This window comes from Hylobates moloch, unplaced genomic scaffold (assembly GCF_009828535.3).
Source record: "Hylobates moloch isolate HMO894 unplaced genomic scaffold, HMol_V3 SCAFFOLD_1, whole genome shotgun sequence".
Taxonomy (NCBI): domain Eukaryota; kingdom Metazoa; phylum Chordata; class Mammalia; order Primates; family Hylobatidae; genus Hylobates; species Hylobates moloch.
The window spans coordinates 146,082,010-146,107,034 of record NW_026652276.1 but is presented as its reverse complement, the minus strand read 5'-3'; the positions used below and the strand labels follow the sequence as shown (position 1 = coordinate 146,107,034).

Sequence of the window (25,025 nt, the reverse complement as noted above, 5' to 3'; positions counted from 1 at the left end):
TCTAAACAGCAAAAGGGAGGTTACAATGTTAAAGTAGATCACACTGTTATATTTTGGAAGCACTTCCGAATATATTTGAAAGAGCGAGTGGTTTTTTTAAGAATACAGAATACACACTGTCTTCACCACATGAACCAGAATAAAAGCATGAAACAAACTAACATGCAAGACCAGAACCAATGCTTGGGATACTGTGGTCCTGAGGATCATCCACAAACTGTTACCAATCTCCAACAATATAAATACAGAAATTGAGAGGAAATATTTAGAAACTTTTATAGCAACTTAATATTGTTACAACATCCAAGTGAGTGATTAGCAGATTTATCAGAGTATACATCAGTTAGGGAATATCAAATCTGTGTGGTGCTTCACACATGGTGTGAGTTGCATGTTAGTCATGTATTTTAGATACACATATATATCTGTGACAGATTATAATTTTTTAAAAAAACTGGTCCATCATCACTAGTAGTTTGAGAAACACTGCTCTGAACCATTACAGCTATATTCACTAGAGTTATCTGAATAAAAGGAATGCTATAAACTAATCTAGCCAATCATAAATTTATCCTACAAACACTTTCCAAAGTAGCCTAGTTAAAACATACTTCATCAGAGGAATAATTTTTAAGCTTCTCAAAATAATAAATAATAAATGATCAACAAGATTTAATTTGTTAAAAAACATAAAGCACATGGCTATACTTACCTTATTTGGTGAAATAATTCTAAACCAAACATGGAAAACCTTAAAACAGCTTTCACTCAATATTTAAAAAGTAAAATCCTTCAAGAAAACAGTCTACCTGTGCATTCTATACAAGTTAAGAAGCTTTGGGGAGAAGGAAGAGACAAGACAAATATGATTGTTCAATTCAGTTATTCCAGTTAAAGTTTTTTGGCTTCTCAATATACTCCCTAATCCCTTCAGCACCTAAAATTCATGATATGCATTATAGTATAACCAGTAGGAGTGGGATATTCTACACCCCCTCCAAAAGAGGTTAACTACTCAAAAGAAGAGCCTCCCTCAATTCTGGTAGTTTCATCCCAGAGATACATAGATCCATATGGGACTGGACTCCAGGATATGTTACTTTACCACTGAATCTGCTGTTAGAGTCTATCACGCCATCAATCAAACTCAAGTACAAAAGGAATTATGTACTTTAGATCCCTCTCTTCTACCATACCTCTTTCCACCCCTCCTGACACTGCCCAAGTTTAGGTTCTCAACAGCTCCCTCCTAGTCTACCGTCATAGCTTCCTAGTCTTCTTGCGTTCCCCATTTTTTCATTTGCCAATCTATCCTCCACATAGCCACCTTCCTAACCCCTCAGTGCAAAAAAAGTCTAAACAGCTAAAGATGGAATTTGAGGCCCACCATGGTTACGTCCTAAACCTAGCTTTCTAGATTCAGCTCCTATCACAGCCTTACCCTCTCTTGTTAACTACTGCATTAGCCTATCCACCTTTTTCCAAATGCCATACCTTTTTACTTTTCATCCTATTTCCAATGTTTTTTCTATTTCTACTATGAATGGTAGGATTTACAGGCAGCAGAATATGGAGTATAGATTATTTTATTACCTTCAAACTAAATGGGCAGCTAGTGAGGCGCAGTGCCTCATGCCTGTAATCCTAGCACTTTGGGAGGCTGAGGTGGATGGATTGCTTGAGCCCAGGAGTTCGGGACCAGCCTGGGCAACATGGTGAAACCCCATCTCTACCAAAAATACAAAAATTGGCGAGGTGTGATGGTGCACAACTGTAGTACCAGCTATTGGGGGTGCTGAGGTGAGAGGATCGCTTGAACCTGGGAGGTCAAGGCTGCAGTGAGCCATGATCACACCACTGCACTCCAGCCTGGGCAACAAAATGAGACCCTGTCTCAAAAAAAAAAAAAAAAATCTAAATTAGCCATCTGAAAAAATAAAGAGTGGTAGTGGGGCAAGAGGAAAGACTGGGAAAGGCACTAGCCAGGCTAAACTATGTGCCATTCTTTAATTGACTTGCATTTTCTGAGCCTCCGTATACTATCCCCACTGCATGGAATATTCTTTTAACTTGCCACCTGGAAAACTTGTGCTTATCCGTAGACTGGATTAAGGATTGCCTTGAAACCATGTGTTTACTTATTTTCTCCCACTTTCCTCTTTCAGGATAAAAACCATGTGTTACTCAATTTGATTCTCTATTGCCTAGCATAGCCGATGGCTCATAATGGGCACTCAAATACTTGCTGAATGAATAAAATGAAATGCAGTGACATAGACTTTTCAAAGCTACCTCTAGCAAGAGAGAAAATGTTCAGAGATGGCTTCTGGAATATGGTAATAAATTATATTTCTTGGCTTGGGGAATGGTACACTAGAGTTCATTTCAGTATTGTTCTTTAAACATATACATTTTCTTACCCTTTTATATCTATTTCACAATAAAAAATTAAAAATCAATCAAGTCAATAGTACTAGCACAATAAATCATAAAAGTACTTACCTCACTTTGTGGCTCTTGGATAACTTTATAGAGAGATGAAACTAAAGAACTCTTGTCTTTCAAATTTGTGGCATAATTTGGTAAAGATGTTTCTGGTAATGTCTAAACAAATTAAAAAAATACATTTTACTTTTATGAAATGTCCAGAATAGGCAAATCCATAGATGCAGAAAGTAAATTAGTTGTTGCCAGGACTGCAGACGGGAGAAGATTAGGAGTGACTAACAGGTATGAAGTTTCTTTTTGGGGTGATGGAAATGTACTGGAATTAGATGCTAGCATTGGTTGTACAACACTGTGAATATATAAAAAACCAAGGCAAGGTAAACATGTTTACCTTAAATTAGTAAATTTTATGTTATATTAATTATATCTCAAAAAAATTCAAAATAAAACAAAAAATATACTTTATCCTCTTATCAACAAGGACATAAACTAACATCAACACTTCATCTTTGATCATAGTTTGGGATTAGAGATGAGAATATAGGCCAGGTGCAGTGTCTCATGCCTGTAATCCTAGCACTTTGGGAGGCTGAAGCAGGAGGATTGCTTGACCCCAGGAGTTCAAGACCAGCCTGGGCAATATAGTGAGACCTCATCTCTACAAAAAACAGACAAAATTAGCTGGGCATGGTGGCACATGCCTGTAGTCTTGGCTATTCGAGAAGCTAAGGTGGGAGGATGACTTGAGCCTGGGAGGTCAAGGCTGCAGCGAGCCATGATTGTGGCATTACACTCCAGGCTGGGCAACAGAATGAGACAGGATCAAATTAACTCCGGAGTTACATACTCTGACTGTTAAGCATGGGAAGGCTGTTCTACTTTACCAATTGAAGGGAAAATTTAGACTTTTCAGAGCTAGAGAAAAAAATATCTGCACTACCAACAAACGAATTTTCCTAATGCCATTTAAAATACAGACAATTAGTCACAGCTTGCCAGCACCACCTATTCAGAACGAACACCATGACCAGAGAGGAATGGGAAGAGATAAAACTCCAGTAGTAAGTCAGATGATTTTGAATAAAAGAGTAGGGAAATCTGAACAGAAACATTTCATTATCATAATGATAAAAACCTTTCCTTCTGGAGCACACCCCATCCTCAGCGATATCTGTTTCCTAAGTCATTATTCTATCTCACCCAAATTACTTCCTTCAGTCAATCGTTGGCAATCCTGCAGTAGATACCATGTCTCAGGATATTCCTAACTCACTCTAAAATATACATTATTCCTTATATGTCTCATATCCTAGTATTTCAAAATTTAATATGGGTTATGATTAGTGTATAGGTGGATGTGTGCATAAATTAGACAGCATAAATTTTTAAAATAAAGACATTTGATTCATTTTCACTTTACTGTGAGCTCCTTGAGGGCAAGGACTGTCTTATCATCTCTCCAACCACAGCACTCACCACAAGCCCTCATACGCAAATCTTTGCTGAGGGAACATATTATAGATAAACAAAATAAGAAATAAAAATTGCCATTGCTTATACTTTGGTAGATTCTTTAAAAGTGGGTCATATTTCACCTTGGGGTATATAAGTGAATAGAATTTCTTTAAGTTTAATAAGAGAGTTTTATTTACCAGAAGGGTAAGCAAATGTGGACTATTTGGAAACCTTTCACAGTCCTCCAGAGGGGGGTAAAAAGGTTTTACTGCAACTGCTTACATAAAGAAGAGATTAAGGCATTCTTCAATATTTCAAAAGCATGACACAAAAGATCTCCAGGCAACATTCCATTTCCGTCATTTGATCAAGAGTAACCTAATACTGGGGGAATTTATATAAAAGGGAATAACAGTCAAATAAACAGCAGATTCCTACTCCTGTGAATAAAAATAAATCTAAATTATGTATAAAATGCATTATATATATTTAAAACACATTGATGTCTAACATATGTAACTATGTATACATGTCTAATATATATGTCTAACTATAAAATTGAAGAATAAATGAACCAAAATATAAATCTTTAAAAAAATTATTAGTGAATAGAAAGATTACTATTATATATATATATATGATCTAGGCTAAAACTAGATCATTCGTTAAAAACATGAATTACAATGTTCAGCTTATATATTAGCTGACCGTCACGAGGTAAAATATTTTCTGGGAAACACCCAAAGGCAAAAAGACAGCTGTTTTTCTGAAAAGACAAGCTCTGGAAAATACCATGGACCCAGGCTACCACTGATAAACGAAAGGAAGGGTATCTTAAAAATTAGTGCAGTAGGCCGGGCGTGGTGGCTCACGCTTGTAATCCCAGCACTTTGGGAGGCCGAGGCGGGCGGATCACGAGGTCAGGAGATCGAGACCACGGTGAAACCCCGTCTCTACTAAAAATACAAAAAAATTAGCCGGGCGTGGTAGCGGGTGCCTGTAGTCCCAGCTACTCGGAGAGGCTGAGGCAGGAGGATGGCGTGAACCCAGGAGGCGGAGCTTGCAGTGAGCCGAGATCGCGCCACTGCACTCCAGCCTGAGTGACAGAGCGAGACTCCGTCTCAAAAAAAAAAAAAAAAAAAATTAGTGCAGTAATAATACCTTTTATTCACAATTCTGTCATCATTTTATTTAATGAATGTGGGAAAAGTTAATTTTGTCTGTAGACAGGGAGAAAATGTGTTCATGAATGGTGCTTTAAAAAACAAGATCTAAAAGAGCCAAATGAATTTAAATACTATTATAGCAAAAACATTTAAATTTTCTTGCACTGTACTAGTTCAAAGGTACTGACCTTCTTAAATACTAGATTAGCTTTCTCACATTTCAGAAGGCATAACTGGAGTTGAAAAGCACCTAATGGAAAATAATGTTGGTATATTATTCTTGGCAAAATTTGACTGGGCACGATGGCTCATGCCTGTAATCCCAGCACTTTGGGAGCCTGAGGCAAGTGGATCACGAGGTCAGGAGTTAAAGACCAGCCTGGCCAACATGGTGAAACCCTGTCTTTAGAAAAAATACAAAAATTAGCCAGGTGTGTGGTGCCACGCGCCTGTAGTCCCTGCTACTCGGGAGGCTTAGGCAGGAGAATCGCTAGAACCCGGGAGGCAGAGGTTGCGGTGAGCTGAGATCGTGCCACTGCACTCCAGCCTGGGTGACAGAACGAGACTCTGACTCAAAAAAAAAAAAAAAAAAATTTGAAGACAGATGCCTCATACTAAAGTATCATTTGACAGATGGTTTTTCAAAAATGTAAGGAGGTGATATGGGTTGAGTAGTAGAGAATTAATGAAGATGGACAGATGGGTGAAGAACCAGTAATTAAAACAATCCTGTTCAACAGCATCACACATAAGATTTGATTTTGAGTCACATATTGAGATTCAGCAACTATCAGAAAATTTAAAAAAATTAGGAGTCCGGAAATCTGCTAGATAAATCTACCACACAGCAGTAACAAAAATAACACAATCTGAAAGATAATATTTTATAAATAAATCTTTGAAAAGATAGAGCTTGAACTATTCATGAAATCTTAAAATAATGAAATCCTAGACTAATCATTTAGTTGGTACATAAAGAAAATAGGACAAGCGTGGTGGCTCATGCCTGTAATCCCAACACTTTTGGGAGGCCAAGGCAAGCGGATAACTTGAGGTCAGGAGTTCGAGGCCAGCCTCGCTAACATGGCGAGACCCCAGCTCTAATAAAAATACAACAATTAGCTGGGCATGGTGGTGCACACCTGTAATCCCAACTACTCAGAAGGCTGAGGCATGAGAATCACTTGAACCCGGGAGGTGGAGGTTACAGTGAGTCAAGATTGTGCCACTGCACTCCAGCTGAGGTGACAGTGTGAGACCCTGTCTCAAATTTTAAAAAAAGAAAATACTAATCAGAGTCCATAGCTAGAGCAGACAATGAATAATTTTACCAAATTTTCAATTTCAAAAATTTCATCTCTACACATCTGAGAGATGTTGGGTGAGGTTAGGAGTTCAGACTGACTGTGGAAGAGTGTAGAGCTAAAAATCATCTTCGTAAACCACTTACAGTACTTTAACTTTTCTGATGAAAATATGAGACCCGGAGAGGTTATGCCCAACATCATAAAACCAGCTTGGGGAGAATTAGAATTAAGTCAAAGGGTTTCTTTCAGCTCACTTACTCAATCATGATGACTTGGCCTTTTTGGCATCATGGTTATTAAATAAAACAACCAAGCAGAAGCTTTTCTAGAAATACATATGTAACCAAAACCTTTCTTAAATATTTTAACAAAAATATGTAATTTAACACAAGAGATTTCAAAAGATACGTTACTCTAATTTTAAAAGTACTTAGCAGACATGTTCCCAAGCACTTTTCTATATTCTATTACCTCTGTATGCTGCTGATTTTGCCTGATAACCTTCTTCTCTTTATCAAACATAGAGCTGAATTCAACATACATTAACTCAATTTAGAATAACACTCCAAATAATTATCAGGAATGCCTACCAAATTAACCAAGGAATGGGAAATACCCTTCCTTGAACTGGCTATAATACAGATTTGAAGATAATTTAAAACATTTGAATATCAAATTGGTTCAAAATTGGGTAAAGTTAATCTTGGGGTTGGGCAGGAGAAACTACTTAAACTACATTTTATTTCCTGCAGGCCATGATTTCACTCTCTCCTCCTAAAGGAAAAGTTTCCTATGCTTGCATTAAATTTATTAAAAATGTTAATAAAATATTGCTACCCACAATATTTTTTGGTAGCACAAAATATATATATATATATAATATATATTTTGGTAGCACAAAATTATTAATATTTAGCACAAAATTGCTACCCAAAATATTGCTACCCAAAATATTATATGGGTACATAATATACCCATATAATAAAATATAATGTTATATTGATAAAATATTACTTAAATAATATTACCTATTTATTCATACTCTGGTTTCTTGTAGTGGGAGATGGTATTTGCAAAACAAGATCCGGGTGCTTAGTGTACTCACTGCGACCGGGGTGCCATTGTTTCTAGGTCCTCCCAGTGAACAAAGCTAGGAGATATATGTATGCATATATGTACAGACACACACACACATATATATATATATATCATATGCATACTTAGAACCCATGAGTTCACAATGATTCCAGTACAACACATTAGAGTTCTTGGCTTTTGCTGTTCCATGATTGTAATTCCTTTTTCAGACAGATAGAAATTTAACTCCCATTATCCTCAAAATATTTACTTATTTGTTCAATCAACTTATTTGCAAAATGTAACCAATCTAACAATGTAACTACCCTGGCTATTCTTCTACACGCCACCTCTGCAGCCCTTCACCCCAGCCACCTACTTCCTCAGACACTACTGCCGATAACCGCTACTCTGCCCCTCACTCCTCGGTACTGCACTTCCTAGGTGTCTATATATCCAAACCAGGAGGGGAAGGGAATAAATGAACAGATGGAAAGGGAAGGAGATCAGTCATGGTTTTCCATTATTTACCTTACTAGCTGATCTTACCCCTATAACCCACCCTTTAACATGCTCTCTTTCCACAACTCCCATCCTAAAGAATGGATAGCTAGCGATATTTGCTTTTGCGTATTTTACTTCATCATTAAACATAAGAATGCCCTAGAAGAAATAGCATTCAGCTGTTAAAACTTGACAATTTCCATCAATCTGCCAAAAAAAAAAAGCCGTGATAACAGACTATTTTAAACACAGAGATAATACAGGCAGGAAACACACACACACACACACACACACACACACACACACACACACACACAACATTTAATCAAAGTTTTTTGTTTTGTTTTGTTTTCTTTTAGAGACAAAAGTCTCACTCTGTCAGCAGACTCGATAGCAGTGGTGCCATCATAGCTCACTGCATCTTTGAATTCCTGGGCTCAAGTGATCCTCCCAAGTAGCTGGGGCTACAGGCATGCACCAACATGCCCAGCTAATTTTTTTTTTTTTTTTTTTTTTTTGGAGAGAGGGGGTCTTGCTATGTTGCCTAGGCTGGTCTTCAACTCCTGGCCTTAAGCAATCCTTCTATCTCTGCCTCTCAAAGTGCTGGGATTACAGACATGAGCCACCACATCTGGCCACAAGTTATTAAAATATGTAGAAAGCACTTCTGTAACATTCTATGTCACTTCATGATGACTTGGGGAATCCATAGAAGGATGCTCAATTCATGGCTATAAAAGCTGAGAAAGTAAAAGTCTGCCCAGCTATTCATCAGGATTAGATAAAAGAGACAGATAAGGCCAGCTGTTAAAATTAACAGGAAACAGTGCTTTTCCTAAATACACACTGCAACTGAAAAATGTCATAACAATCTCCTTCTATGAGTGACTACTAAGTTCTTACTTACTAAGACGACTTGTTATCTAAAATCACAGATTATAAAAAAGTTTGTTGTTGAACATGTATCAGTAAGAACAAAACATCCCACTCTTGCCTAGAGCATCTAAGTCACTTTGACACAGAGAAGCAGCCTTGATTTTCAACCCAGGTGCAGAGATATAAATATGGAGTTTCTGAACATAACATTTCAAATATACGTTGACTTTGTAGTTTTCAAGACAACAAGATCCTGGGTCTACTTTGAAGGCCAGACCAGATGTTCACCCCATTATAAACAGCCCTGCTTTGTTTTGAGTCTACCAGAATACTGTTTCATTTAAATTTCACCTAAACTCTACCCTTCCTCCAAATTACTATAATTTTATCTTTTCTTTGGTTTGGTGAGATGGTCCCACGGTGTCTGTTGGGCAATCTCTCTCAATGCAACAAGCCAATAAGCCTGACTTTGTCAAACTGTAACTTTGTCCTTATAGGTCTTGGGCTGTTTGGGCTGGACAAAATCAAACTGATAGTTGCAGCCCAAACTCTTCATTCCTGTGGTTCATGATCATGCAAGTGCACATAATTATGTGTCACATAAGGACAGAGAAAAGTAATTAGCTCATTAAAGAAATACTATTTTAGCTATCCTAGAGAAAAGTTCATGAGACAAGAAAATATAAGTTTTATTTTCTTCATTAACTAATCAAAGGTTATACACCCCTTATATAGCCACTGGGTTAGCCAACTAGAGAAAGATTCACTGGTATAAAGTTGAGCAAATATCTTCCCATCCTCTCCTCATTGTTGGTCACACCCAGTTCCACTGCCTCGAAACTGGAAGAAACATTTTGACAATGAATCATTGATGGTCGTTGGAGAATGACATCAACATTCAGAGACTTTAACTACTTTGTGGTATTGCCATGAAAGAAAGAAAATAAACAAACGAATAAACTATTTGAACCACTTGGGAGAAAAAAGGAATCAAGTTCCTAGAAAAGATTACTATGTGTAAATAACTCTCTATTGAGATTTGATAGAAAATACTTCTTCCACAGATATTTAGCCTTTCAGTCATATAAAATACAAAAATCACTGGAATTTAAACCCCAGACAAAACTTCTTTGGAATATAATTACTATAGTAGAACAGTAAATATTACCTTAAACTCTGACAACCATTCCTCCACAACCCCTTTCTCTGAAGTAAACATTTTTCCACATCTGTTCTAAACCTTCAACCTGAAAATTAACATAGAAAAATGTTAACGTTTTGAATATATTTTATTTAGTCAGATTACTATGAACAGAGATAATCCTATAAAGTTTTTACTTCATATTTGTGAAATGAGTTTCAAACATTAATTACTAAATTCATTTCAAAACCAATGTGCACAAACAAGCCTTAAAATACAAGAATTTTGACAAAAGTATAAATATCATAACATGATGAAATTTGCTCTGCAATTTTCATTTAGTTTTCAGGAATGCCAGCTGCAAAACATATTGGACATTTTTCCCTAGTTTCAATAAAATAATTTCAAAAAGATCATTTATCTTAAAAGAAGGCAGAAAATATTTCAAAACTGTGAAAACATAAGAAGACACGCATCCAAAATTGACTTTATAGAAAGCATTAAAGTAATTTAATTTGCTTATATTTCAGTTCTTTACAACAGTAACTAGGTGAGCCATTTGGTTTCTTGAAAGTGTAATATTCATTTTTTAAGAAGTAAAAGTGACAATATTCAAAATGACCATATTTGACAACAGTTATTCAGAAGATTGGGATTTACTTAAGTATAAATTTAAAGAAATAAGCTAAAGGAAATGCAGAACAGTTTTATCTCAAGCAAAATGTTTGTCAAAATGCAATGTATTTTTCTTCACCTATCCATTTGTATGGGAGTAGACTTGGAAACTATTTCCTGACAGAAAACTTGAGCTCTATCTGAACTTCCTAACTTCCAAATTCAGTCACAAATCCTTCATTAGGCTACTTAATTTTCATCAGCATTATAAGGTAGTAGAAACTCAGGTAGAGTAGCCAGAAATGAATTCTGATTCTATTACTTTACTTGCAGTATAACCTTGGGCAAGATATATTTGCCTTACTTTTTTTTAATCTGCAAAATAGGGATAATGATAGTACCTATTTGCAAGGAGTTATTGTGAGGAGTACATTTTAAGATGCAAATAAAAGCAGTTATTTCCATTCCTGGCAACAAAGTATTATTACTATGCAATATTTTTATTATTATTACTAATTCTTAGAAACTCTGCTCAGCTGTCTATGAAAGTATCCAGATATGCCTTAATGAACAACACAGGTTCTTGTCAAAGAATACATTCTAAGGTTTCTGCTGTCTAATTCTCATAAAAAACACAATTAAAACATTTTTTGGTCATTCATTCATTCATTCACTCATAAAAGATTACTTGGGTAATATGCATTTTACTTTTAAAATAAAAAATATTTCTCCTTGGATCAAGTCAGACTAACAGAAAACCACATATATGTACTGTATTATTGATTTTATAGAACTGTCTGTTTGGAGAAACTGGGCTTTGAAATCATGTCCAAAATGTTACCAAAGCACTGCTAGATCACATTTATCCTCCTTAAAAGCCAACAGAGTCTAGAAAATTCACATCTTAAGTTTTTAGTACCAGGAAAACCTCTCCTTTGGAGTAACTTGTTTGTTTTTATATTATGAATACTGTGAGTTTCATAACTGATTCTCCTTGTCTTACTCTCATTTTCTGTCTGCCTGTATCTACTTTTTTATGTTATGTATATTTGTAAAGCAAAGCCAATATAAATGCACAAAAGTTTTCTTTTGTATGAATTCCATTGTTTAATAAATTAGGACAGAAAGTTATCACAAATTGAACCACACTACGTCAAGTTACATAGAACTGGGGAGGTAAAATTTTTACAAAAATTCAAAATAACTCTCCAGTTAAAATTAAGGTTAATTTTTCAAAAATTAAAAAAAAATCAAGAGGAATATGCAAAGAACCAAGAACAGTCAAGGGCTGTCTTGAAGAACAACAGAACTGTGGGACCTGGACTTCCGACAGCAAAGCTTAGTATAAAACTTACCAAAAACTATAGTAATTAAGCCAGTGGTGGCACTGTCAGAAGGATAGAAAACAACCAATGGAACAGAATAGAGTGGCCAGAAACAGACCTACACATATATGGTCACCTGATTTATGACAAAAATGACACTGAAATTCAGTGAGGAAAGGATGATCTTTATAATAAATGGGGCCAGGTTATTTGGATAGCTACATGGGGAGGACAAAAAGAACCATGACCCTAGAGATCATGCTGTATGCAAAAAAAAAAAACAAACAAAACAGTTTCAGTTGGACCATAGATCTAATTGTGAACAGTAAACCATAAGGCTTTTAGAAGAAAACGCAAGAGAGTACTTTCATAATCTTAGGCTAGGCAAAGGTTTCTTAAACAAGAGGCACAAAAGCACTAATCACAAGGAGAGAAAATGGATAAACTGGACTTCCTTGAAAGTAAGAATTTCTACTCACCAAAAGATATCACTAGGAGAATGAAAAGGCAAAGCCATAGAGTGGCAGATGATATCTGCAATTCATATACATGACAAAAGTCTCATATCCAGAATATATAAGGAACTCATAAATTATTAAGAAAAAGGTAGACAATCCTATAGGAAAAACAAGACCATCACTTATTCAAATGGAAACTTAGCACATGAAACATGCTCAAATTTGTTAGTCATCAGGGAAATGTCAGTTAAAACCCACAGTGAAATACACCATACAAACACACACACTGACACACACACACACACACACACACACGCTCGCATGTGTAGCTAAAATGAAAGATCACACCAAGTGTTGAAAAAGATATGGAGCAATCAATATTCAGACACAGCTAATGTGAATGCAAATTGGTACAATATCTTGGAAAACTCTTTAGCAATATCCTCTAAACTTGAGGATATATACATATACTCTACGAACCCAGAAATTCTACCCATGTTACTACACAACAGAAATGAGGACATCTGTTCTCTGAAAGTTATGTTCAGAAAATGTTCATCTGAGCAATAGGCTTTTGTTTTTGTTTTGTTTTTAGAGACAGGGTCTCACTCTGTTACCCGGGCTAGAGTGTAATGGCGCTATCACAGCTCACTGTAGCCTCAAATTCCTGGCCTCAAGGGATCCTCCCACCTCAGCCTCTCAAGCAGCTGAGACTACAGGAGTGTACCACATACTTGGCTAGATCAGGTTTTTTTTAATAGTCAGAAACTAGAAACAAACCAAATGTCCATCAATAGTTGAATGAATAAATTACGATATACTGTACAATATCTGAAATTCTATACAACAAAATATAACTTTGAATGAATAAACTATATCTGTGTTACAGTGTTGGATAAAAGAATGCAGGAAAACAGAGTACATACTGTATAATTACATTTATGTAAATTTCAAGAACAGATAAAACGAATCCATTTGTGTTAGAAGTTGGGACAGTGGCTGTTCCTGAGGGGCCTATCTTGTCGGTTCTGATAACAGTCTGTTTCTTGATCTAGGTGCTGGTTACTCAAGTGTATACATTTGGTGAAAATTTGCCAAGCTAAACATTTCATAATTTGTACATTTTTCTGTGTGTATATTATACATTAGTAACACCAGTCAGCCCTGGGTCTCTTATCTTCCACTTGATAGAGATCAAATGGGAGCCCTCATTGCATAGCTGAGCTCACATGGACACTCACCTGTTTAGCACGCATTCAAGGAATAAAATTGTTCCTCCCCAAACTTCTCTGTCTCCTGCAGAACTCAAAAGGGAGTCTATGACATGCCTCCCTACCCTGAAACTTTCACAGTCTCACCACCACTGTCTGCCTTAGGTCCACCAGGACTAAAGTCATTATTCCCTTCATCTCTGTTTATGTCCAGCACCACAAGAAGCTACAGACACCTATATGACACTCATCTCTCACACACTAGTCATCATAACTCTTTGTGCATCTTCTATTTTGCTCCCATCTTCCATCCCATCCTAATTCTGGATGGAGGATATACTTCCATTGTGTCCTCTGGAATTTACAGTCTATTACCAGCAAAATCCTCTATATCTTCAACAGTTCTTCAAATGTTGCTTTCTTATTTTCATGAGACACTAGTTTCCCTGCATGCAACCTTACCAAATAGCGATTGCATTTCCTCACACATCCCTGAAAGAAAACACTGGGCCTAGAGGTAAAGTAGGTGTTCTCCTTCCTTCTTATTACCACTCAAGATCATTCTCCTCCTCCTTCAACCATCCACCCAAAGCTGCTTTGAAACTCTGTCACCATCATCTATCAATCAATCCACCCCATGCCCTGGCCCTGCTCGGTCCCTCCCCTTCATTTGTGCATGATCTTAGCTCCTAGCTCACTGTCATACTTTCAAACAACTCCTGCTTAAATCTTGGTGATTTTTTTTCTTACCTGAAGTCTTAATTCCTAGAAATCTTAATTCCTAGAATTCTCCTCCTACAATATTTTCTTCCTCCCTGCCTCAGCTACTCAATCCTATGATCAAAGTCTATGATCATAGCCTAGACCACCTGTTTTCAAACATTTGGGTTAGGGACTCTTTATACTCTTAAATATTAAGCCAACCTGAAAGAACACCCAGGGGCCAAAGCTGGAACAATCTGAGCAACAGAACAAATAATGTAGTATTGAATTATAACCCAAAGTATAAAATAAATATACATGAGGCCATACTCATATAAATAAATGATTAAATAAGTAAGAGAATAGGAGATAAAGCTTCCTTACGGAAGAACTCCCAATAACAGATGTAGACACTATCTCGTCCAGGAGGTAGAGCTTAGTCCTTGCTCCCCCATTGAGAGTGCACTGGACATAGCTATTCACTTGCAAAAAAAGAGAGTATGGAAAGAGGAAAAGAGTAACTGTATAGTGGTGAAACCGGGCAAGCACTCCCTTGATCAAAGTTAACGTCAACATGATGTCATGCGAATATCAAGTACCATCCAATATGATTACAGACATGAGCCACCGTGCCTGGCCCCTGGTAAGTTCCTTTTAACTATAAAAGTAAGAATATCTTTAGAAGAGAAAGTATGGCTGGGTGTGGTGGCTCACGCCTGTAATCCCAGCACTTTGGGAGGCTGAGGCCAGAAGATCACTTGAGGTTAGGAGTTTGAGAAAGCCTGGCCAACACAGTGAAACCCCTCCATACTAAAAATACAAAAATTAGCCAGGCATGGTGGCATGTGCCTGTGATCCCAGGTACTTGGGAGGCTGAGATAGAAGAATTGTTTGAACCTGGGAGGCAGAGGTTTCAGTAAGCCGGGATCGTACCACTGCACTCCAGCCTGGATGACAGAGTGAGACTCCATTTCAAAAAAAAAAAAAAAAAAGAAGTGAAAATATACAAACATTAAAAATGAATCCTGAAATATCAATGCATTATGTAGGAAAGAGAACAATGGAATTCTATAAAGTATAGGATAATTTTTTTATTTCAACTTTTATTTTAGATTCAGGAAGTACATATGCAGGTTTGTTACATGGGTATACTGTGTGATGCTAAGGTTTGGAGTACTATTGTAGGATAAGTATTTAAAGAAATAAAAAATTAAAAAGCCAACAGTGTTTACTAGCTGACATAAGCTTTTCTTTGACCTTACCACATACAGTACAATTGTAAAAAAAATGTTTCCATTAGCCCTAGGCTTCAAGATGAATAACAGTTATGACTAAAGGTATCAGTAAAGCTTAGATAGGACAAAAAGCAAACTGACCACAAAATGATTTAAAAACTGTTTCTCTCTACCAGCAAGCAGCAAGAGGCTCTCTACAAGTTGCTAACCCACCCCCACATTTCATATCTAATATGTAACCTATTAACATCTATGCCAAAGACTTGATTATGTAACTCTGCAAGCTTTATAAATCTGATTAGACATCTCTAGTAATATTCAAAATATACTTGCATTTGTAAAAACTTTATTCTTCTCAAAGGTAAAAGAGACAAAATTAAAATACATGTTTCCTGCTGTGTAACTAACTTCCTATTTTTGCCAAACATGTTCCAGAGCAGAATATTTAAAATTACATTAGAAGGCTTGCTAGGAGTCTATGTAGTATTTCACTAGCCCAATTAGTCTGTATAACATTAATTTTTTATATTTTCAATGTACAATAAAACCTTTCTAAGTCAAATGTCTTATTCTTCAATTCCCACATTATGTTATTAATAAAAATTACCAAAATTTATCTTTTAGTGTTGTCATCAGAGACACATAACATTTTAATTATTTTATAAGAATATTTTAAAAGTATTTGTAACTTTCACTGTAAAACTCTAAAAATTTCCTTATTCCTACTATTTTTTTACATCATCCCCTTCATCATTAAGAACTAACTACAAACTACTATAAAACTTTTTATAACCATTTGTTTTATATATCATTATGAAACTTAAGTTTCTATAAATTTATAGAGCAACCAAATTTCTATAAATGGATTGTGACACATCACGAAATTTTAAACTTCTCTCCTATGCAATGAGGCCATTGCTGTAGTTAAATTAAGCGCTACCAGAAGATTATCAAGAATTCCTGGGTGAATTTCAGGAAAATAGAGCAGAGAGAAATGTTCAGATTATGTTACAGAATAAAATTAATTTAATTTTAGGATTTTGCTGCTTAGAAACTGACCAATCAATTGTGAAGGAGGAAGGTATAAAGAAGAGTTGTTTAAAAAGAAGTGTTGATGCCTCACTGCCTACCTAGGTCATCAAGTAGATATAGCTGCCTCTCAAGGCACCAGGAGAAGTAATATAATTCACAGTAAGAGAGGTTTGGGAAGTCTTTCCAAAGGCCTATTACTTAGGCCTATTTTCCCCAAAAATCACAAAACAAGCGTCTGATTATCAAGAATAGAACATAGGTTTTTACTCAATAAAATGGTTTTTGGCTAAACCATCTTTTGCCTACCCCAAGGACAAATAAGATCATGTTGGGATATCAGTGTGCTATGGCAACCAGCCCAGTGTGTTTCTGTTGGAAAAGCTAGAACAATTAGAAGGTAACAAGTTCTTTCTTCTCATTTCCCATTTCTATCTTCCTATTCTTCTCAGATCCTCCAGGACTTCAGACAAGATCAGGCACGTTCAAGGTGTTATGGCCATAGACAAGATCCTCCAGGACTTTAGAAGAACATTTTTTCCAGGGAAGGGATATCTGATTTGGACTCTAATGAGAGAAGTTAGGCAGAACTATTTTTTAACAACCATGTTGACCAAAAGAATGCAGCAAACACAATGCTGTGAAACTTCTGAGGCCAACAGTTACTGCTCTTGGATTTCTATTGCAAATATTCTCCCTCTTTTTTGAGCTAGCATTCAAATAGCCTCGACTAAGATCATGTACAATTTATTAACAATTTAGATTTCTTTTAGATAAGAACAGACAGAATGGTGAGATCTCTGGGAACCATGGCACTACGATGAGCACTTCTTATTGACATTAATATAGCACATGATTCAGTGGTTCAACTTTTTTTTAATTTTTTTCAAATAAAAATTATATAACATAATTTTAAAGTTTTAAACTGTAGTAGTAACTACAGGCAAATTTCAGTCCAGATACTATAAGCATAAGTAACATACAGCAAGTATCTAATAAATATTTATTGAATAGAGGAATAAATTTCACCCTTTATAATGCCTGTCAAATTTACCATCTGCTCTCCATCTCCGCAGCAACACCCTGAGTCTGGGCCCTTATTTCCTCTGCATGTGCTGATCACACAGCCTTCTGGCTCCTGATTTCTTCCCTTCTCCGGTGCACCATGCATGTTGCTGCCATATAATCTTGCCGAAACTTCTTTTCTCCTGAACACACCATGACATCAGACCTCACAAATCTTCTACATCAAACTTTCCCTATAATATGGTCATAATTTACCTATCCAAATTTTACTTAACACTATTCTCCAAAATAATCCATGCCACTCCAGGCTCCATGTCTTTGCCTATGCTTCTCTTCTCTATCTTCCTTTCAGTCCTCAGCTTTTACACCCTACCTAGGAAAAACTTGGGGCTCTTATTAATGAAATGCCTGTGTTGGTAAGGTAAGCTGCCAGGAGAGAACTGGCACTGCATCTGTGAACCGTAACAGCATCATCTGATTATTTTATTTTATTTATGTATTTTTTATTTATTTATTATTTTTTTTTTTTATTTTTTTTTATTTTTTTGAGATGGAGTCTCGCTCTGTCACCCAGGCTGGAGTGCAGTGGCGCGATCTCGGCTCACTGCAAGCTCCGCCTCCCAGGTTCACGCCATTCTCCTGCCTCAGCCTCTCCGAGTAGCTGGGACTACAGGCGCCCGCCACCACGCCCGGCTAATTTTTTTTTTTTTTTTTAGTAGAGACAGGGTTTCACCGTAGTCTCGATCTCCTGGCCTCGTGATCCGCCTGCCTCGGCCTCCCAAAGTGCTGGGATTACAAGCGTGAGCCACCGCGCCCAGCCTCATCTGATTATTTTAAAGACTGATTGATGCAGATAATCTTGACTTAGAAAACCTCTTATTAGAATGTTATAAGAAATCTTAAAAGCCCATTAATACGTTATGTATTTCACTAAACATAAAAATATCACAAACAAATTATTTTACATTTAATATTGGGTAAAAATCTACAAGAGCAGTTATTGCTGTAATAAAGCTTTCCAAAATGTTTGTACCACCTTTTACAAAATATAATTATAGCATATACTAAGTGATTCAAGTATTACCTCAGTGAATCAAACTTCAGTAAGCCCTGATAACTAACATACAAACGATAAAGTTTGTTAACAGATTTTAAGAGATCAGTGTAAAAATGCTGAACTATAATAATTACCTCAATCACATTCATTAACATGATTATCACACAACTGCATATTAAATAACATGGTGATTAGAAATGCTTTCTACGTATTCACTAGAACAGGATGTCAAGTCGACAGCCTGTTCATATAATTTATCCAGACAGTAGGCTGGGCAGAATCAGAGTAAGAACAAAGAAATAGAAGTAGCAAAAACAAACATAGAATGGGAGGTCATATTAAGGGGAAACTCATTCAATATTTTCATATATGCAAAAAGTCAATACTACTATATGTTCAAATTGCAACACTAATAATTCAGCAAGCCCTTGAGTGCCTACTGAGTATAATGCAAAGTGTTTCTATTAGTTTGCACTATTAGCAAACAAATAGTAAAATATGATCTGTGTCCTTAAGGCAATTGTAATCCAGATGGCAAAGGAAAAGCAGGGAATAGACGAGAGGAAAGTAAGTCAAGGTAGCACCTTACATTTTCTAGAGGAATAATTGCAAGGGCAATCATGAGAAAATTATCAGAAATGCAAAAAATCAACAATGAAAAGTTTAAAACAAGGGTTCTGCTCACTATGCAACTATAAAAGATTATAAAAATTCCGCCAAGAAAGAAAATAAAACATACACAAAAACTATGAACACCTAGGAAGAAAACTGATCTCCCATCCCTGCTAATATTTTTCTTTACTGGAGATTTTTTAAATTGCTGCACTTAAATCTTTTCCACATAATTAAAATAAATAATCATCCTTCTCACTGCTGCTATCCTACTCTTCAAAAGAAAATTCTGTTAACTTTATATTATTTCAAACTTTTTTCTACACATATACTATATAATCAGCAGTTCTGAAAACTCTCTACTCTTAAAATGTATTGAGAAGTATATCTAAACCAAAACAAATGTATCTCCTCAACCAAGAAAAATATATCAACCAAATAATATATTTATATAGATAGGTACCTATCTATATCTATATAGATATCTGCTCAACCAAACAAAATATATCTGCTCTATCAAAACACGTACATATGTATATATGCACATATATACATACATGTATACATAGTCCATTTATATTTTGATTTTAACATAAAAATACAATCATTCTATCAAAACTTGATTATTTTTCACCTAATATATCATGGACCTTTTTAAAAAATATGTGGTACACTATTACTATTATATTTACGACCTTCGACAAATGATCTCTCCTGTTCTTTAGTCCTTTGTGTAGTCCTCCTCCGCATCAATGCTGGGCTTGGCAAAGTGACATGTTTTTGCCAGTGGAATTTAGCAAGGTGCTGCAAGGACAGACTTAATAAGAGCTTCCACCTAGGACCTGTCCTCTTGAATAATCCCTCTTAGTGGGTAACCACCATGCTACAAGAGCTGAGGGATAGACATCTGCATAAGAAGCCACATGAAGACAGACCTTAGAGGACAGCAGAAAAAAAAGGCTTTCCTTGTGAAAATTTAACTACTTGACAAAGTTAAAGAATTTTTTTTTATCAAAGGACTTTTCAGAGCCTTTAATATGCTAAATCTGTATTATTAATCTCTAAGAAAGGCATTTGGAATGAAATATTTTCCTAAATATATTTGACCATGGGATCCTTTGCTGTCCATACACAACTGGCATCATTGGGAATATGGTCTGGAAAACACTCAATGTGACCAAATGTGTCATACATAGCAATGGTAGATGTCCATAGATAATGTTGTGATAATGACTAACATTCCTCAAGCACTTATGTTTCTGGCACTATGCTAAGCAATTTATCAGAATTTTAATTTAATTCTCATAGCCATCCTAGCTGGTAAATTAACATAACCTCTATTTCACAAAAAAGAAAGCTAACACTTAAAGAAATAACTTGCCCAAGATCACACACTACCAAAGTGGTTAAGTTAGGGTTAGAACCCATGCAGCCCAATTCCAAAGACCCCATTCTAATCACCATGCTATCAGCAATCCCTACCCATGGCACCTAAAACAGTTCAAAACCTTTCCCTTGTCTCATAAATAATTTACTCTTGTTTACTCTTTTCTTCTTCCTAATATTTTCATTCTAAATTGAAAAGTAGGATATTTTCATTTTCAAATAAATTGGTAGGGAACAGTAAATTATTCAGATGATTGTGTTTGGCAGCCAGGTTGAGAACTATAGGGTAGTCAAAGAACATGGTAGGGTACTGGAGAAAAAGTATTCAATTTACTTAGACCCAGCTCTGCCACTTGTTAGCATGTGGTTGCAGTATTTTTCTCAGTTGGAATGAAGGAAAAGAAAAAAGATGAGAAAAATCTATCAACTGGTATTTACCACAGTGCCTACATACTGGTAACAAGAGTGATCCAAAAACATGGGTGTGATTGAAGTTGAAATGCCAAAATTAGAACAAAATTCTTATTTGCCCCTAAGTCAGAGGTTTTCTCTTTGGTTTTGGTTTCCTTTGCTTTATGGCAAACATTTTTTTTTTTTTTAATTCTGGGGCTGAGACCTTTGTTCAGTTCTCTAATTTAGTTTACCCTACTTTCAGAACTCTGGGAAAACTGTCTGCAAACAATGAAAGAGCAAATATTTTGCTTTTGTATATGTTTGAAATTTTCTCTTCACAAAGTATCTGAAAGCACTATAAAAATTGACTGAACACAGCACTACTTGATATATAACTCAATTAAAAATGTCAAGAAGAAATAATGGTAAAAATTGTATATATATATATACACACACACACACATATATATATATAGTTTGTGGCTACAGCATGTAATGAAAAAATGCTGAAAACCACTGTGGCAACTCAGTATGACTAGTTGATGATCAAAGGATACAGCACTACCACAGCAATGGGCATGTAAAAGACATGCTGTTTTGCCCCTGTTGACTATAACACAAGTAAAATAATGTGACTAAGATTATACACAAGCAATTAGCTCAAATCAACATCATATTAAAAAGTATTTTATTTAGTCTTCCTCTTCCATTTTCTACCGTGAAGAAGCAACCAGGGAGAGGCTCTTGAACACCTAGCAACACAAATACCCTGTAAACACTTTCTCCTTACCAAACTAAACAAATTCAATTAAATTAAGGAATTAGCCAGTTGCTTGCCCTTGGCTGTATTGGGAAAGATGAAGGAGGAGTCAAATAGTTATTACTTTCTTCATTAAGCTATCCAAATTTTTCTCTTCCATGTTTTACCTAGGGGAAGTATATAAATTTTTGAGGCTTTGACATTAGCCTTGGCAAACTGTTTCTTGGGAATAGGCAAATTAAGAGTATTTGAGATTTTGCTACATCCAAGTATAAAAGCCATATATTTGTTTGCTAGGGCTGCCGTAACAAAGTACCACAGACTGGGTGGCTTAAACAACAGAAATTAATTTTCTCACAGTTCTCTAGGCTAGGAGTCTAAGATCAAGATTCAGGAGGGTTGGTTCCTTCTTAGAGCTCTGAGAGAATAGTTTCAGGTCTTTCCCCATGGCTCATAGATGGCGGTCTTCTCCCTATGTCTTCACATTGTCTTCCTTCTGTACGGCCTATCCAAATTTCCTGTTCTTACAAGGACACCAAACATACTGAATTAGGGCCCATCCTAATTACCTCATTTTAACTTAACTGCCTCTCTAAAGACCCTATTTCCAAATGATGCTACATTCTGAGGTACCGGGGGTTAGGCCTTCAACTTATGAATTTTGGATGGGACACAATGCAGCCCATAATACCACTAAAGCTGCAGTAAGCTAGGGTTCAGCAACCAACCTGGCTCTTTTTTTTCTTATATTAAGGTGGTTAAATATCATTCATTTATTCATAAACTATTAAATGCCAACTATGTCCTAGATACTAGATTTACAAAAATGAATACGACATAGCTGACTTAGGGGATTCACAGTCTATTAGGAGAGACAAATAAACCTAAAACAGCAGAAATGAGTGTGCCTTAGGTCCTTTTAAAACAATTCGAGGTAAATCAGAATATAAACAATAAAATAAAATAAATAAATGCTATGAGAAAAAATGAGGAGGAATGTAAAAGAAAGCCCAATGTAAACATTATCTTTCATTTTGCTATCAATAACCCCTCTTTCCTCTCTCCCAAACATAATAGCATATGGAAATATGGTTTCCAAAGCACAGCTCTACTTTGATTCCTTAAAGTTCTTTGCATTCTAAGTGCTTTCCTTTTTGCAATGTTGGGGACAAAGAAAGACAGAAATGTTAAGAGAATCAAATTCCAAATAACTTGGGAGTTAATGTCTTAGAGGGAGTCGCTGCCCTTTAATATGTTGGAATGAGACTTTTAACCTTTAATAGAGGCTCAGATGTTCAATAGAAAATAGTAGGGCAAAGAGGGAAGTGCAATGAGAAAATGTAAGTAAACACAGTTAATGGTGGTAGTGTGTGCTAATAGGGCCATAATAATAAAAACAACAGATCTTGACTGTACAAAATTCTATTTGATTCTCCCCAGTCAGAAACTATGTGGATATTATGAATATAGTTGTTTTTCTTGGTTTAAAAACATTATAGTAACCAAAGCAGAAATAAATAGTTCAGTATGACCATGCTGATTCATATTAACTGGGCTAAGAGTCAATTTGTTTTAGCAGAGGCTGAATTATAAAATTATTTTTAAAATAAAGTTTTCAATAATACTGTCTTATACTAGTATAGCAGAATGTAACCTAGACGTTGTTTTGTAGCTGAATGTGAGGCTAAAATTAGCACAGCAAAAATTTCTATCTTGGTTCCTCCCAAAGTACTTTACTTGAAAGTCCTATAAGAATGTTTAATCCCCAAAGTATTTTAAGCATTTCTTTTTCAATTACACATTGTTTTTGAAGAAAGCGTTTATTATAGAAAAACCAAACATCTGCTTAGACCCTTTCACCAATAACTAATTCCTGATTGATGAAATCTAAATTCAGTAAATCACACTATATTACAATAAATTCTTTGGAGCCCTATAATCTGGTGCTTTATTTATATTATTTATTTTATTATATCTTATTATATATATTATTATTTATTATATTATATATGGAGAGTATCTGCTCTAATTACCATCTTGGGACTAGCTCAATATGATTTCCATGAAGAGGCTGGCCTTTCTGAGGTGCTACCTAAAATTGTATGACATATTTGAAGTTCTCATAGTGAAAATAACAAGTTTTAGTCTTATTTTTCTTTACATGCTTGTTCTTGGCCTGTCCTTCCTTTCCTCTCAGCCCATCATTATCATGGGTAAAAAAAAATTCTCATCTCCAAATAACAGCAATTGTTAAAAATTAGATATTATGAGTATAGTAGGGGAGCTTACTAGAAGGATTCCCTTTATAAAAACATTTTAAATAAAAATATAGTCAATACAAATTACAGCAAGCATAATTAGGATTTCTCTTCTACCGCTTTTTTTGTTTTGTTTTGTTTTTGAGATGGAGTCTTGCTGTGTTGCTCAGGCTGGAGTGCAATGGTGCAATCTTGGCTCACTACAACCACTGCCTCCCGGGTTCAAGCGATTCTCCTGCCTCATCCTCCCGAGTAGCTGGGACTACAAGCGCATGCCGCCATGCCCGGCTAATTTTTTGTATTTTTAGTAGAGACAGGGTTTCACCATGTTAGTCAGGATGGTCTCGATCTTCTAACCTCGCGATCCGCCCGCCTTGGCCTCCCAAAGTGCTGGGATTATAGGTGAAAGCCACAGCGCCCGGCCTCTTCTACTACTTTCTACAAGCAGAGGAATCCCACCTATATTCCTCTTATAAGCCCCCAGTGTTTTAATATAGCTCAATAAATAAAGGAAGCAACATGGTATAATGAAAAGAATGCTGACTCTGGAGTCCAAAAAACCCAGGCCAATTTTCAACAAGTTACTTAAACTTTCTAAGTCTCAGTTTCCTCAACTGTGAACGATAGATAATAACATCTACCTTTTAGGGATGTTTTAAGGATTAAAAATAATGCAAATAAAGCACTGGCAAACAAAAGGTCGTCAATGAATGATACCTCTAAGTATCACTGACAAAATATTTATCATTTGGACAACTGAGAATGCATTTCACGATCTTATAGTTCTGAAAAGAGGGGGCACAGGAGTAAGGCTTCATCAGATTCTAACGCCCTAGTTACTCCATCCTTATTTACTCTTCACTGATTACTTTTCTGATTTGGTAGCTTAATCTACTACACCACTTCCAACTGCTCACCATAAATTTATTCCTTAACCCCTTTTACAGTATAAATTTGGGTCTCATCATCTACTCTCCATGACCT

The 25,025-nt window shown here is 35.9% G+C and overlaps 1 protein-coding gene across 8 annotated transcripts in view; it reads right to left on the bottom strand.

The window, feature by feature from the left end:
* HYCC1 (hyccin PI4KA lipid kinase complex subunit 1) overlaps positions 1-25,025 on the bottom strand; it is a 204,359-nt gene that overhangs the window by 86,745 nt on the left and 92,589 nt on the right. For 7 of the 8 annotated variants that reach the window (XM_058446527.1, XM_058446524.1, XM_032759512.2 and 4 more), the window contains 2 exons: positions 10,002-10,080; positions 2,503-2,604 (listed from right to left, as the gene is read on the bottom strand). In XM_058446527.1, the coding sequence (XP_058302510.1) occupies positions 2,503-2,604; positions 10,002-10,052 (153 nt within the window). In that variant the 5' untranslated portion in view covers positions 10,053-10,080. Of the gene's footprint in view, positions 1-2,502; positions 2,605-10,001; positions 10,081-12,393; positions 12,412-25,025 lie in introns of those variants that run through there. The other variant, XM_058446533.1, reaches the window with a different exon arrangement.